The 16,078-nt window shown below is 56.8% G+C and overlaps 1 protein-coding gene across 1 annotated transcript in view; it reads left to right on the top strand.

Moving 5' to 3' along the window:
- The first annotated feature begins 938 nt into the window (after nt 1-938).
- Nucleotides 939-16,078, top strand: part of FGF18 (fibroblast growth factor 18) — a 76,031-nt gene continuing 60,891 nt past the window's right edge. Inside the window, exons 1-2 of the mRNA XM_063349115.1 lie at nt 939-1,181; nt 1,527-1,563. Of these exons, the coding sequence (XP_063205185.1) occupies nt 1,150-1,181; nt 1,527-1,563 (69 nt within the window). The 5' untranslated portion in view covers nt 939-1,149. The remainder of the gene's footprint in view (nt 1,182-1,526; nt 1,564-16,078) is intronic.

Here is a 16,078-nt window from a genome sequence, read left to right as displayed (position 1 = left end):
TCTTTTTTCTTTTTTTTTTCTTTTTTTTTTTTTTTTTTTTTTTTCCCCCTTTACCTTAGTAAAAAAACCAACCCCAAGAAGGGGTGAGGAGCGGGGGGGAAGCGGTCGGGCGCTGCGGGAGCGTTGCGGCGGCGCGGCCGCTGGAGGGCAGGCGAAGCGTGTCCATGCGGGCGGGCAGCGCCGGCCGCGCAGAGCCCGGACCCCGGCCCCGGGGCCGCTGTCCCGCCGCCGCCGCGGGGCCGGGGGGCGATGGGCCCGGCCGGCCGCCGCCATGCCCTGCCCTGCCCCACCGGGCGGTGGGGGGGGAGCGGCGGTGGGGCCGGCGGGACCCCGCTGCCGCTCGCCCTCCCGCTCGGGCGAGGGGACGCGCTGCTGCGCGCTCGGAGGTAAGGGTACCGCGGGGGAGCGCGGAGCGGAGCGGTGGGTCTGGGGGGGTGTGTGTGTGGGGGGGGGCTGTGTGTGTGTGTGTTTTTCCCCTCGCCTTCGGGGCGAGCAGCGGCACAGCCCGCTCCGTCGGGGCGGGGAGGGGTTGGAGCAGCGCGCTGTCCGTCCCCGCCCCACCACCCCCCCCCCCTTTTCCTTTTTTAAAAATTTATTTTATTTTTTTTCCTTAATTTTTTTTTTTTTTTTTTTAAATGTAAACGCTTTGCCGTCCGGGCCGCGCAGGCGGTGCTGCCCCATCCGCGCAGGCGGTGCCAGCCCCGCGGGGGCCGCCCGGGCGGGTCCCGCCTCCCGCTCCGCGCATCGCCCGCGCATCGCCATGCCGCCGGCGCGGAGCGGGGCGCGGGGCCGCCGAGAGCCTTCATCCGCCTCGGGGGGGCGGCGGGGGGGCACTTGCTGATGATCGGAAGTTACTGACAATAAGCACCTTCATCCCCCCCAAAGGCGGAGAGAGAGAGAGAGAGAGAGAGAGAGGGAAGAGGAGGAGGAGGAGGAGAGACAGGGGGAGAGGAGAGCTGATGCCGAAGCGAGTCACTCGGAGGAGGCAAAGCGGGCGGTACCACAACTTCTCGGCGGCGCGGAGCAGCGCGGGGCGGCGCGGAGCGGAGCGGAGCCCGGCGGCCGGATCGCTCCCATGTCAGGGCGGCGGTGGGGGACTGCACTCCGCTAGCCCGAAGCCACTGACCTCCCCCCTCTCCTCGCCCAGCGATGTATTCACTGCTCTCAGCCTGCACTTGCCTGTAAGGATTATGGCATTATTATTTTTTTTTTTAATTATTTTTTTAACGTGTTTTTTTTTTTTTTTTTTTTAAATTGTGGTGTGGTTTTTTTTTTTGGTTTTTTTTTTTTTTTTTTTTTTAAACTTTCATTTTGGAGGCTCCGGTTGCGTTTTCCTCGCAACCAGGTGGTTAATCGGGACCCCCCGAGCCTTTTTATAAGCAGAGCATCGCTCTGCGCCCTTTAAAAAATTGCAAACAAAAACAAAGCGCAAAAAAAAATAATAATAATAAGAATAAAAAATTCAACTTTAACCATTTTACCGCATCATTTGATCTTTTGTTGCTTTTTTTTTTTCTCCTCTCCAGATGTTTACATTTCCTGCTGCTGTGCTTTCAGGTACAGGTACGTGTCCTTTCTGTCCTCTTACGCTTTTGGTTGTAAAATAGAAACAAAGGCGGCGTGCTGACCTCTCGGAGTGCCAGGCAGTTTTGGCTAGGGCTTTCACTTTTCTTTTTTTTCCTTTTTTTTTTTTTTTTTTTCCTTCCCCCCCCCCCCACCTCTAGTTTTTATAGCTGTATTAAAACCGATCCCCGCGCCAGATGCTGGAGTGTGTGTCAGTGGCCCTGCGAAAGGGGCTGCCCCTCTCGCCCAGCTGCTTTTGGGTGCCCGCTGGTGCGGCGGCTGGGCGGCCGCCCGCTGCGGGCTGGGTGCGCCGGTAGCCTGCCCTGCCGTAGCGGGATCCTCTGGAGTGCATTAGCCTGGCTAATGATGTGAGAGGGAGTGCTGGACTCCCCTCCTTGCACAATGTTGATTGATGCACTTGCCTTGGAAGAGCAGGCGCTCTCCTGCTCGCCCTCCTCATTATTTTTTTTTTTTCCTCCTTATTAGATATATATATTATTTTTTTTTTTTTTATTCCCCTCCTAGGGAACTTGCTCCCAAAAACTGATACTTTGAAAAACACGCGTTTTCCTAGCCAGGAGAAGGAGGCTGCCTGCTCCCTCCCCATTATTCAGTAGAAAGCCGTCCAAGTCAGATCCTGCCTTTGATCCTGCCTCGGCAGGAATGAAGCCGTTGGAGGAACACCCTGAGCGGCGAGGCTCTGCTGCAGCCCAGGCGCCCGCGGGACGGGGACGGCGGCTAGGGTGGGGTGGGGGGACAACGGGGTGCCCACTGCCCCCCGCGACAGCCCCGCGCCTCCCCGGCATGGGGGTTTTAGCTGGGCATCCATCCCGCAGCGGGACCCACCTGCGAGGCCGGGCAGAGCAGGTGCCGCTGCCTCGGTGGCTCCGTCCTGCTGGGGCCGGGGGCCACGGGTGCCACCCCCTTGTCCCTGCAGGGGTGCCGGGGATGGGGTTGCACCTGCTCGTCCTCTCGCAGATACCCGATGGCAGCGAGGGACGCTCCTGGATGAGCTCAGCCGCAGCACGGGAGGGGGCTCCATCCCTGCGGCCAAGCTAAAACCCCAACCAGCCCCGTCCCCTCCTCCCCCACCCCCTCAAAAAAATTCACGTTTTTTTATCTCATCCCTTCTGAAAACCCCGTCTTGAACCTAACACCAGCAGAGCCTCCCCTCGGCGGAGCAGCCTCCTCATCGGGAGAGGATCCGCAGCTGTAAATCACCCTGCGGTTGGGAGGCGTTTGCCGTATTTCTCCGGTGCGTTGTGTGTGTGGTGTGCTGTTTTTCTTCTTTTTTTCTTTTTTTTTTTTTTTTTTTTTTTTTACTTCCCCAAGCCCCAGGAATAACAGGCTGCGCAGAGCTCGGAGCTCGCAGCGACGGCACCCTTTGCAGCGGGGAGACTTTTCCTTATTTTTATTTTTTTTTTTTTTTCTTTTTTTGCGCTTGTGCGGTAACTGAAGTTAATCAGCCCTCCGGCCCCCTCCCTCTCCCCCCCCCCCCCCTCCGCCCCCCCCCCCTTTGGTGCTTTTAGTGAATCAGAAAAAGTTTGGCCGGCTGCCTGGAAAGCACTTGCTAAAATCTGATCTCTTACTTCAGCAGCCTTAAAACTTGGGAAGTTATTGGCATTTATACAGTTGGAGCTCGCAGGCTTCCAAAGCAATAAAATAATAAAAAAAAAAAAGGGGGGGGGGGGGGGGAGGAATAAAATCTCTGCGCTCCGGCGCTATTAGAACCATACTTGCTCCCTTTTCGCCCTGGTTTCGCAGCGTTTTGCGGGATTTGAGGCGGGGGTTTGGTGGGGCTGGGGGGTGTCCTGGGCCCCCGCTGGGGTGGGGGGGGGTGGGCTGGGGGGGCGGCGGGGTCTCGCTGGGTGTTACGGCGAGAGGCGAGCTCTTTCGGCGATTAGCGTTGGGAGCCAAAACATTAGATTAGTCATACTCAAGGGCCTTCGAGTGAGTGTTTACAGTATTAATGGTAGATGAAAAGATGTGAATGCCGTAAGTTTTTATTGCCCGTTTTGTTACACTTTCTTGCTGGATTTATTCACGGGATTACATGTTTTGAGCCTGAATGGGAGCAAGGGATTATAGGATTTCTTTTATAATGATCAGTTTGGGTAGGAGTTAGCCTTTGGTGAACTGGAGTAAATTAATGCATCACTTAGGTTTAATATTTATTTAGGCTAAAGGAAGTTGTTTAGTCTTGCTTAAAGGGCTCTGCGTTGTATTGGGGAGATTTAAGAGCGCCTGAAATGGATTATATTCTAAGGCCGCCTTTCGCCCTCCTGCGCGAGCCGCGACCAGCGGCTCGTCCCGCGTGTTGGTCTTAGCATTACGCTCCTCTGCCGCTGCCCGTTCACCCCGCGGCTCTGCGCGCAAAGGTAGAAATCCCTCCAGCCTGCTTTGGGGATGGAGGTATTTCGGGGCAAAATACCACGGCTCGGGTATTCTGTATCTTACGTTAGTTACTCGTGTGCGGAGGCTGGGACGGGTCGCCGCGCCAGCTGCCTGCGGTCAGGCGCTGCGGTGGCTCAGCTGTGGATAAAGGCTTTCTCGGTGGCGCCGAGCCCGTAGGTGATGCCGTCGGGTGCAGCATCACCCGTGGGTGGGTTGGGGCAGCACCGGCGAGGTGTTCCCTAGCCCGGACCGTGGGGTGGTCGGAGGGATGGGGGTTTTTTGGGAGCAGGGTTTAGACTCCCGGCTGAGTCTAACTCCTCTGGGGCTTTGCCGTCGGGTGACATTCCCACCAGGGAGTGGTGTGTGGTGGGTCACAGGGGAGAGCTGCTGGAAGGCGGGCGATGGGTGCGCGCCGGCACGGCCGTGGGAGCAGCCCCGTGCCTTGCGAGGAGGACAGCTCGTTCTGTGGCCCCTTCCCAAGTGACAGCAATGTCCCTGCCTTGTTTTCTTCTCCTGCAGCTCGGGAAGTTCCTCTGCTGCTTGGGGTTGGCGCAGTCCCGAAGGCAGCAGGGACACTGGATATCCTTGGGGGCACTGGAGAGATTAATTTATTTATGCAGGTTGTTCTTGGAGATGTCCTTTCACTTCTGGTTACTAAACTCTCCCTTTATTGCTTATCTTTAGCGTCCTTCGGTTTAATTCTTCCGCTGCCTTTTCACCCTTCCAGGAGAAATTTGCCCTCCACGTGCTTTTTCCCTCCGTATGTCCTGGACCGGTTTTGGGTTTGGAGTCAGTCCTTGCTCTTCACGTGGATGAGAAACCCCGGGAGCACCTTGCATGGATGGAAGGGATCTCCCATGCTGTGCCAGCCCTGGTAGCCCTTAGGACATCGGGCTCTGGGACGTGGGACCTCAGGAGCTCGGAGGTCCCCCTCCGTGGGGCAGGTGGGGGCTGGAGGTGGCTTCGGTGTAGGCTGAGCGGTAGGATGTGAGGTTTTGGGTGCTGCCCTGGTTTGCAAGAGCTTCCAGCTCTTCTGTCCCTGGGCCAACTCCAGCGCGCCCTCAGCCGGAGCGTGGGGCGATGCCGGCGCGGGCGGCCCCGGGGCCGGTGCTGCCTCAGCCTCTCCCCTGCCCTGCCAAACCTTGGCGTGTTCTGCGTGGAGCGCGTCTGCCTTAGATTATGAAGAGGTCCCCGATAGGGCCAAATCCTTTGCTTCTATGGCTCTTGTAGGTTAAGATCCAGCTTTGGAAGCTGATCCAGAAGCAAACAGGAGGTCAGAGGAGCGCGCGAGGCAGCACCGGGCTATTTTCACATCTGCTGGTGTTGTGTAAGGGGAAGGCCGCCGCGCGCCATGCCAATAGCAACTTCTGTTTCTCCGAAGCTCCTGTGCAGCGACAGACAGTTATTGTTTGGGGCTTTGTAAAGTGAGACACAGAGAAGTGTTGCTTCTTCCACACGTTCAGTGAGCCAGATCCTGCGGTCTGGCGAGGCTGCGCGCAGCACATGGCGGAGGCGTGAGCCTTGCCGAGCGGCTCCCTCCCCTCTCCCCGTCTGCTCCTCCCCAGCCGTCCTCCCCCCGGGAGGGGGGCTCGGATGCCAGTGCCACCGCACGGCACCGGGGACACCGTTGGGGACAAGCCAGAGCGTGGTCCTTGTCACAGCCCGTCCCGGCTGGCTTTGCCACGGGGCTCCTGGCCGCCCCTTCTGTGGTCCCTGCTCGCCCTGCCCTCGCCCTCCTGGCACAGCACCGGTGGCCGGCACCGAAGGCAGGGTGCTGGGTGACGCAGCCCCAGCAGGGTTATTCTCATGTTCGCCTTCCTTGGGTGGCAGGAGCATCTGTCTTGAGATGGTGGCCGAGGCCGCCTGTGCTGCCAGGGATGGAGGCCCTGGGACTCGGGCATCGCTGCGTCGCTCTTGAAGCCCACGCTGTGGGATGGGGCAGGTGCTTCTTTGACGCATCGAACCGTTCCCGCTCCTCGCGGCGAAGCCCCGCCTGCCAAGACCTGGGAAATCTAATGCTTGTCATCTCTGCTCCGCCTGGACCCAGGACCACCAAGTCCTCGGCACAGCGTCCCCATGCCGGCACCTGCCTCCCGCTCTGCCAGGGCGTCCGCACCTCCTCAGATGAAGAACCTCCTCCATGAAAACCTCTGACCTGAGTTCCGCTTTCCAGCCTTGTCTTGCTGTGGTTCCTGCCGTGCCGCAGTACCCGCCCTGCGCCCGTGCAGGTTGTAGAAGCGACGCTGTGAAGGACAAAATAGGGCAAGGGTGGTCTGGGGAAGGCCGAGAAGTTTTTCTGTTGATTTTTCTGATCGCAGCCCACTTAATTATTAGGCCCTGAGAAGATAAGAGAAACTGCAAAGCTTGATGTAATTAGAAGAGGAGGAGCTCAGCGATGCTGAGGAAGTGCATGACCCCATCACGGGCTGGAGCTGATGAGATGGTCCATGGCTCCGGGTCTGTGACGCTGCGGGACTGTGGCAGTGGATGCAGTGCCTGCTCCTGCGGCTCCGCTGGCCTGTGACCCGCAGAGGCAGGGTTTGGTCATGTATGACATCGTTTGCTCCTGTTCAAAACCCCCTTGCTCTCCAGGAAACCACCACGCCGCTTTGCCACGAGGGATTTTTATTCCCCTCCGGCTGACTCATTGCACCCGTCTGTGAAGTGTTGTGTCCTGAAGCTGCCCCTCGCGCCCTGCTCCTGCCTCCCGGCCTCCGGAGAGCTCAGGCTGGTGGAGGGAGAGGAGAGACCTTGGGGTGTGGAGGAAGAGGAGACACCTTGGGCCATGGAGAAGAGGAGAGACCTCGGGGCGGTTGCCTGGGCTGGATCGGGGAAGCCTGACCCCACTGAGTGGCGGTGTCCTGGCACTTGTCCCGATGCGGGCCCTGGTTCTCCCACGGGAGGCGAGAAACTGAGATCAGGACGGGGTGAGTGCAGATGTGGGTCTTGCTCCTACAGAGATGGGGGTAGGCAGCCCGCGGCCCCCCCAGTTACACGCTGCTTTTGCTTCCCACCGCCTGCAGCGTGCTGGGGCAGGTCCTCTGCCAGGAGACCCTCCCCAAACACACGTTTCGCGGGAAGCTTTGCAAGGACAAGGCTGGTTTCGAGATTCCCATCCCAGCGAGGCAGAAACAAACGAGAACTTCCTTCGGCACGTGGGGGCTTGGCGTTTTCCGGGCGTGTTGTGGCGACGGGCAGCGAAGCGGAGCGGCTGCTCGGAGGCGTCGAGCCGCACACCCGCGCGTCCTGCAGTTTGCCTTCTCGGAGCTCTAGAGAGGTGCGAGATGCTTTGGAGGAACAGAGGAGGACTCGGGTGTTGTTGAGGAGAGCGCGTAGCAGGGCGCTGTCGGTGCGGGGTTCCGATTTTCCCCGGTTGGAGACAGCTGGGCGCATCGTGGCGGTTATATTTAACGTCTATTTATTTTGCTTTCCTTATTGCACCCGGCACATCCAAGACTGGGCAGAGGCGATGGCTGCTGGGCTTGGAGCAGTGCTGGGTTTCAGAAGAGGGATGCCCGCTCAAACCCCGCTCGTTTTCTGCTCGTAGCATTCCGAGGCGGGAGAGAAAAGGGTGGAATAGGCAAAGGGTGATGCTTCCCAAGCCCTGCGGGTGCGTTTGGGACGTGGCGAGGGGGGGCGCGGGGGTGACTGCCGAGGCCTTCTGGGGGCTCAGGTCGGATGAGCAGCGTCGGGGGGGACTCAGGTGGCCGCTCGGAATATTTGATTTTGCTGTAAGCCGATAGCGCCAAGCTGGTCAGCCGGGGGAGCAGATATCTCCCTCCTCTGCGGGAGGCTGAGCTCAAGAGAAAGACTCCCCTGGGGTTGAAAATCGTTTTTCTGGATCTATAAAGCTACTTCCTGGATCCTTGGGAGTATTTTTATGGGTCTCTTCCTTTCCTTAGGAGCTGGGAAAACCCCTGCCGCGCGCTCTCCTCTCCTGCCTCCAGCCCTCGCTGAGCAATTGCTGCTTTGGCTTTGATTTTCCCCAGATACGGGCAGTTTAGGTATCAGTTGTGATAACAGCAGGGGAAAAAATGTGTTCAGGGAACAGTGTGATTTAAAAAGGGGAGGGGGGGAAATAAAGGAGCGGCTGCTCTTGGTGCCTGGGCGGGGGTTTGTGAGGATGGATGCCCGCTGCCAGGGCCTTGCCTGGGGTCTCTGCGGAGGGCTGGGGTAGGTCACGCCAAGCCTTGGGCGCAGGGAGGCACCTAAATACCCTCCTGCCGTCAGCCCAGCGCGCGGCCCCCAGGGGGACGGCAGCCGCCAGCCCCCAGGATGCTTCGGAGAGCGATGTTCCGCCGCAAAGCACGACCTTCTTGTGCTCTGCTGCTGAGTCCGGGGGGTGCTTCCGCCTGGGAATCTGCGGCCCCGACAGGTCCGAACCTTATTAATTTTTTTTTTTTTTTTTGGCTGTCTGTCTTCCCCTGGGTTTTTGTGTTCTGTTCGCCCGCCCGCTGTGCCGTAACAGCAGGTACAACCAGAAGTTACGTGGAGCTGCGCGTTGCGCTGCCTACCTGGCACGGCGCTCCTGCGTCCTGCTCCCTCTCCAGATGTCCGTGGAGGATTAGGCATCCAGCGAAGCAGCTGCAGGGAAAATAAGGAAAAAAAAAAAAAAAACCACCAACAAAAAAACCCAACCAAAAACGAAAACCAAAATAGAAAAGACTGTCTGGCTCTGCCAAAGTATTTTCCTATCGGCATTCAGCAGCCTCGCCATAGCATGAAGAGAAAGAAAGGGGAAGAGAGAGGGGAAGGAGGAGGCTTACCCTGTCATGGTCTGCGTGTTTCCCTTTGTGCGAGCTCCTCGCCGCGCCGGGGGCTGCGGTGGGTGGGAGCCGACGTGCCAATCTTCCCGGCTTGGCCAGGACCAGGCTGCGGGGCTCGTGGCCCCGGCACTGGGCTACCCGGCTCCCTTCGACGCGGGGCTGGGCTTCCACACCTCCCTGCCCGTTTTGCCCGCAAGAACAGCTGTATTTCCATGAGTTTTCCACGTAGCGACAGACCATCCTCCCCCGGTACAGCACCAAACTCCACTTACGCCCCGCTCGCGGCAGGCATTTGCTTTTTCGTGAGGTTATCCGCTTTATTTTTGCTGCAGCCAGTGGAAAAGGAGCCGTGCTGCTGAGAAATCGGAAATGCCTTCAGCGTGTTGACCTGGGAGTGCAATAAGAGGGTCTAAGAGCATCCTCCCGTCTCGCTGCCCTGCTGCTCCTGCTCCATGGCTGCAGCCGAGCGCGTGTCCGTCGGGCCGGCTGGCGATGCCGGCTGGAGGGAGCGTTGCTTTGGAGGCACGGGGCAAGGTCTGAGCCTGCGGTGGTGGGTCATCGCAGCCTGTGCCGGGGGGGCAGGTTGAAACGGGATAAAAAGCGGGTGGTGGGGAATTGTCCGGCAGGTCCGGCTCCCCGCCGCCTGGCCGGGAGATGGGGCAGAGCCCCACGCCGAGATGGAAGGTTGGAAGGCGAAGCCTTGCTCTCCCGGCTTCGCTGGCGCAGGCGGGGGGTGCCGGGGCTCGCCGAGCCCCCCAGGCGGTGGCCAGGCTGAGGGGCCCGATCCTGCACACAACGGGGGTGGGGGCAGCACCGAGTGGAGGCAGGGTGGTGCGGGGCAGGCTGTGCCCCATGCTTCCTCTGTTCGTCTTTTATCATCCAAATCACGTTGAGATTGATGGATGCGAAACCGTGGTGAAGGTCCCAGGGAACTGCACGCTGCATGGATGCAAATACCAGAATGCAGCGATTAATTAATAACGGCTTGCTCTTCCTACAAGGTATTATTTCCAGCACTCCTTATTCCTCCCAGTTCCCTTTTCTCCTGCTGCGTGTTTCAAATCCCTTTCTTTCCTGCTAAGATACCGTCTTTGGCATCATTTTTAAGGACAGCTTGTTAAAAAAGCTGTTGTATCTTTTGGACTACCCCGAGCTACTCTTCTGCAGAAATCCAGAAAGAACAGGAAAAAACAAAAAAAAAAAAAAAAGGAAAAAGAAAAAGCTGGGAGCGGCGGAGAGCCTGGTAAATCCCTGGGCTCGCAGCGCGCGCGCCGGGTGACCCTGGGCACGGCTGGCGGGGGGTGAAGCCCCGGGGATATAAATTAGAAAATGGGATGAAGGGCGGCTATTGATGGAAGGGTGTTTTGCTGCTCTTCTGGTGCTGCGGATCCCTGCGAAGCGGGGGCTGGTCCGCAGGTCGCAGGGGTTTCCCTCACCCGCAGGTGGGGACTGGGGTCACCTCCTTCCCTCCGAGCCCTGGGCGATCCGCCGGCCGTGCCGCTCCCGGGGCTTCTCCCATCAAACTTATCAGATATAAACCTGACCAGTTACTAATATTTATTTTCCCAAGTTGCGTTCGAACCACGGGCAGAATTTTGACGCAGTGATACGAACGTACAAACCAACAGCGAGTGGGGTGCGTGCTCTGCTTCCAGCCCTGATTCCCACCTCTAAAACGAAAGCTGGTTTTGCCCCCCTTCAGCTGCCGGGCCTTAAGGTGCCCGTCCTGGAGGAGTCGCATCGGTTTCCCTCCGCGTGAGGCTGTACTGTAAGACCGCACGGCGCAGTGCGGTATTGATTATCTGTAAAATAAATTATGATGTATGTCGTGCAGGTTTCTGACCCCGTGGTCGCGACCTTGCGGTGATTGGGGAGACTTCCGACCAGCTGAGATCGGAATAGCAAACAGCCCCCCCCCGCCCCCAGCAATCAATAGAAAAACCAGCAGCTCTGGTTGCTGGGGCCTTTTCCAGGAATAACGCGTGATGCCGCGGACGCGTGGCATTTTCTGTCCTGGGGAAAAGGCAAACTACAAACTTCACCTAAAATTAGATGTGAAAGTCCGAGCGGGTGCGTTTCTCCGTGGGGGTTTTCAAGGAGGAGCAAAGCTGGTCTGTCCAGGTTGGGAGGGAGGAGCGAGGGCGGCTCAGCCCGGCAGGCACGGAGTTATACGGGGTATTTATTTTGTGGATTTTACTTTATTTGTATTAATAGCATGATCTCGGCCCCTACAAGAGAATTCTTCTGAGTTCTCCCCCGCCAAACCTGACCGATTTGTGGCAAAATCGGTAGCTAGATGGCAGGGCTGAATGCTTAGAGATGTGCAGATGCCTGCAGATGTGGACGCGGCGATGGGGTGCCTCTTCCAGTCCTTTGCTGGGATTGTCATGTCTGTCTGTCCGTCCCCCCCCGCCCCCAAACCTGTGTAGGTGCAGCTGAGCCACCAAAGCACTGGTAGGGTCAGGGATGGGACTGGGATGATCCCCGAGAGCATCGTCCTTACTCCTGACCCCAATGGCGTGAGCGTTGCGGCGGAGCCTCCGGTTGCGCTCGCTGGTTTGGAGAGGGAGCGAATAGATGGGAATGGTCTGCCAGGGAGGCAGAGGGCTTGCTTTTGTGCCGTTTGTGTTGAGGGAGTAGGTAATAGGGATTTAATTGCCGCTGGAATCTAGCAAACGAGGAAAGGGAATTTGTTTGCGCAGTTTGCATTTCTCTCCGGGCGCCCCATTTCCCCAGCGTGCGCCATCGCCCTTGCGTGCCGAGGAGCTGAGGAACAGCAGGTTGAGTTGGGGGCGGGGGGGTGTTCACTTCTGAAGAAAACCTGGGTTAACTCCGAGACCGGGCCAGCAAGGCTGGGCTGGCAAAGCTGCGCTCTCGGTCCGGGCGGTGGGGCCCTGTAGGCATTCCCAGACCAATAAATTGGGAATTGTATCACAGAATGGTTCGGGTTGGAAGGGACCATAAAGCCCAGCCAGTGCCACCCCCTGCCCTGGGCAGGGACACCTCCCACCAGCCCAGGCTGCTCCAAGCCCCGTCCAACCTGGCCTTGAACCCCTCCAGGGATGGGGCAGCCACAGCTTCTCTGGGCAACCTGGGCCAGGGGCTCACCACCCTCACAGCAAACAATTTCTGCCTCAGATCTCATCTCAATCTCCCCTCTTCCAGTTTAAAACCGTCCCCCCTCGTCCTATCATTACACTCCTTGATCCAGAGTCCCTCCCCAGCTTTCCTGTAGACCCCCTTTAGGCACTGGAAGGCTGCTATATTAAATTTTAACACATTTAAATTTAAATAAATGAAGCATGTACTCTTAATAACATGAAAGAGTTTGTACTCTTTTACTGGCACCGTTTGTGTGCCGGGTGCCCGTGGGGCTCTGGCCCGCCCCGGCAGGTCCCCTCGCCAAAAAGGATGCTCAAGAGCGCAGGGGGACAGGGGGTGGCTGGACCGAGGCGGGGCGCTTCACAGCATCCCGGTGCTCAGAAGAAAGGGGCCGTTGGGGAATCTCCAGCTTCACGTCGCAAGGTCTCCTCGCCGCGTTTGCCGGCGGCTGGCCTGAATTTCCCCCCAGCGGCACTTTTCCCCACCGGTGGTGGCTGCAGCGAAGCGTGTTGGGCTCTCCCCGGTAGCCGCGAACCGCGCGGGGAGGCGGCACCCCAAACCTCGGAAGGCGCCTTGGCGATGGTAACGCCTCTTTTCCTTTTTTCCCCCCTACTTAAAACGTTTCAAAAAGGCTTTCTTTTCCAAAACTGTTGAGAATTGTTCCCTGAAAATGGGAAACCTGCGTTCTAAACGAATTCAAGCCAAATGAAACTTTTCCCTAACCCAACAAAGCTGGAAGATAAGAAATCCTACTTGCCCGGCGTTTGCAGTGGAAAGATTTCCACGCGGGAGCGCAGCTAACAGAGATCGGTACAAATCTGCTATTCGAAAACAAACCGGGCTTTTCATTCCTGGCCCTCGGCTCACATGTTTGTTATATCTGATCCCGAAGGCAGATCGACGGTTTGGTTTGGATTAAATTCAACACATGGTTTATGCCGTACTTTTGATAAGGCTCAATATTAATCTGATTTTTCTTTTTTTTTTTTTTTTTTGGTGCATGCCGTCTTTAGTACGCGAGCAGCAGGATTGTCCGTTCCTAGGAATATTTTCACAGTGAAACCGTGGAGGAATTTATTTCTGGAGGGAAGATGAAATTACCGATTTTTAAAAAGTCTCCAGATCCCAAGTAACGTTGAACTCTGTTAACTGCAGGCACTAAGCTGGACATGACCTGGCCTATTTTTTTAACTGATGTAAAGAGCGTTTTCTTTAAATATCTTTGGAAAGGCAGCAGAGGAGGAGACTGGCTCGCACAGAGGGACCAGAGCAGGTTCCTGTACTTTACCACCAGCATCAGCTCGCGGTCCTGGTTAGCTGGGAATGCAGAGCGTCACCGTTGGCGCCCGTACGTGCTCGTGAGCTGGGGTTTCTTCCTGGGAATAACCGGCATTACCACTGTCCGCTGGTTCCCTGACCGACCTCCTGCGGTGTGTCCCAACGATGGGCTTTTAGGTACATTGGCCCATTAGGTACAAGTAGCTGTTTATTTGTATAGTATATATTTATTCTGTTTACAAATGGGCTTCACTCTCCAAAGCTGGTGTCTTCTGCCGTTGCTCTGTTCCCTAGAAAAAAAGTGGGGAAAAATGGTGGAAGAATTGGGAGTTCCTTAGAAAGAAAGTGGGGGTAAAAGGTAGAAGGGAATGGCAGGGGTGTTGGAACTAGATGATCTTTAAGGTCCCTTCCAACCCGAACCGTTCTACGAATGGGGAGGACGGAAGGAGAAGAGGAGGAGGATGGAGAGGAGGAATGGCTTGTCGCCTTTGAACTCTGCGGCTCGGCCGTTGTGTGCCTGGAAACCAGGCTGCAAAGCCTTGTGTCCGTCCTCGCCGTAGGATGCAGCGATCCGTTGTGGCTAATTTGGGGGCCACCTCCACCTCCGATGCAAGCCTGGCAACTTGCAAACGTGCTTATTTTATCAGGGGTGAAGTGGGTCCCAAAGCTTGTCTTCGGTGCTTGAAGATAACGGGTGCTGGCAGGACCTGTCGGTTGGCCGTACGGTGCTAGAACCGGGCACTGGAAAAGCTTTGACTTGACGGTGATGCTGAAAGCAGCTGAGATCCTTATCCCAACTATACATTAACTTCATAAAATATGAAATCACCGGAGCTGGAGATGAACATTGCTCATTTGAAGCTGCCTCCAGCAGGGAGTCGCACCCAGCGAGGTGCTTGGGTGAGCGATGGAGCTCCTGGGGCACCTGTCTCGGGGCGAAAGCCCTTGTTTCTCAGCAAGACGGTGCGAGTTCCCTGTGTCCACCCCTGTATCCGTCCCTGTCGGGTGAGCCGGGGAGCTCCAAGCCTCAAACGGGAAATGTGTGTTTGCACAATTAGCGTGGCCCCTTCCTTCCCTGGGAGCAGAATGGTTTATTGATTTCTTTGGCCCGCTCGCCCCCCACCTATTCAGCAATAATGACCCTTCCACCCCAACTCTAAATCATCCCAGCCTGCCTCGCCCGTAAGCCCTCTAATCTTTTTGGGTTGTTGTTGGTATTTATGCTCGTGGAGGTTTATGATCTGTCGGCGCTGGCTGCTGAAATGCTTTATTTATCCATAGGCTGGGCCACACAGGGAGCGTCCTTCTTCTGGTATCATGTTCAGGATGCTGTAGTTAAGGTTTGTGTCAGCACTTCCACGCACAGACCTTGTTATTCAGGGGTTTTGCAACTCGGCGGAAAAGCAAACCAGCGACCTGGCACGGCGAGGGGAGGCTCGGAGGCGCACATGAAAGCCCAACAACCCACTGCCCAGTTAGGGATTATTAGATGGGCAACCTCTTTCCTCGAGGAAAAGCGCCAAAAACGTCCTCCTCCTTTTGGTTTGATTTTTGTAAAAAGAAAAAAAAAAACAAAACAAAACAAAACCCCAAAACCCCCACCCTCTTCTGTGTGCTCGTGTTGGGGAAAACATGGTGAGGTAGGACACAGGCTGGAATCCTCTCCGGATACTTAAAAAAAACCAAAAAACGTTCGACCGATGCAGAACAAAACTGCCTTCTCCTCCGAACAAGTTGTGGAGGGTTTGGAGGGTTTGGGGGAGGCGGCGGCTGCTCCCTGCCACCTCCCTTCGCCCAGCCCCGCGGCCGCCCGGCCCCGCGTCCCTCCGAACAGTAGGCGACGGGGTATATAAACGTGATTTATTGCCCTGTTAGCTCAGGAGCTTGTGGGCTTATAAATTACTCGGAGATTTCTCGATAATGGAAGGAGCGCGGTATAAACGGGAGAGATAATAGGGCTTGGGAATGTATTTCAAAGAACTTTTTGGGGAAGGAGAAGTTCTGTGGCTGTTGGCAGGTATGAGGCGATGGCTGGCTGCGGTGGAGGAAGAACCTTTACGGACCAACCCAACCGGGATATTTTTTTTTTTTTTTTTATTTTTTATTGCTCCCTCTGAATGGCTGGTGGGTTTTGTGGGCGCTCCATGGAGTTGATAAGTCGCAGTGAAAACGCTGGCGGAGCCTGTTAGCCCAAGACAGCAGGCTGGGGTTTGCGTCGGGGGGGACTTGTTTAAGCAGAATTGATGTCCACGTCAGGAGCAGGCAGCGGTGCGGTACCCTCCGGCTTCCTCGGGAAGGGGACGCTGTGGCAGCAGGGCTTTTATAAAGGGAAACCGGGAACGCCAAATAGATGCTCGACCCTTGTGCTGGCAGGTACCGAGCTGGCAGCCCACAGTTACTGCTCCAAAGCCATTTTTCTCGTTGCCGGGAGGCCTTGCAGCACGTCACCGCGTGTAGCCGAGGGGACTCTGCCACCGTGCATGGCAGCATGCTGCGGGCTGAAAGCAGCAGTGATCATAGAATGTGTTGGGTTGGAAGGGACCTCTAAAGGCCATCTAGTCCAACCCCCCGGCAGTCAGCAGGGACATCTTCAACTAGGTCAGGTTGCTCAGAGCCTCATCCAGCCTGGCCTTGGATGTCTCCAGGGATGGGGCCTCCACCCCCTCTCTGGGCAACCTGGGCCAGTGTCTCACCACCCTCAGCGTAAAGAACTTCTTCCTAATGTCTGATCTAACCCTGCCCTGCTCTAGTTTAAACCGTTGCCCCTCGGCCTGTCGCTACCTGCCCTTGCCAACAGCCCCTCCCCACTTTTCTGTAGGTCCCCTTCAGGGACTGTGACGGTAGAGGAGCATCGTTTTGGGAAGGGCATCAGTGAACTGGGAGGTGCGGGGATGCATCTCCTCCAACATGCCTTTGCGCTGGGGCCGGGGGATGCCCAGCTTCAGCGCTTAGCTCCTGTAGGTCCTCAGTTTGCT

This window comes from Chroicocephalus ridibundus, chromosome 11, assembly GCF_963924245.1.
Source record: "Chroicocephalus ridibundus chromosome 11, bChrRid1.1, whole genome shotgun sequence".
In the NCBI taxonomy this organism is placed as follows: Eukaryota; Metazoa; Chordata; class Aves; order Charadriiformes; family Laridae; genus Chroicocephalus; species Chroicocephalus ridibundus.
This window is presented reverse-complemented; position numbering and strand designations above follow the sequence as displayed.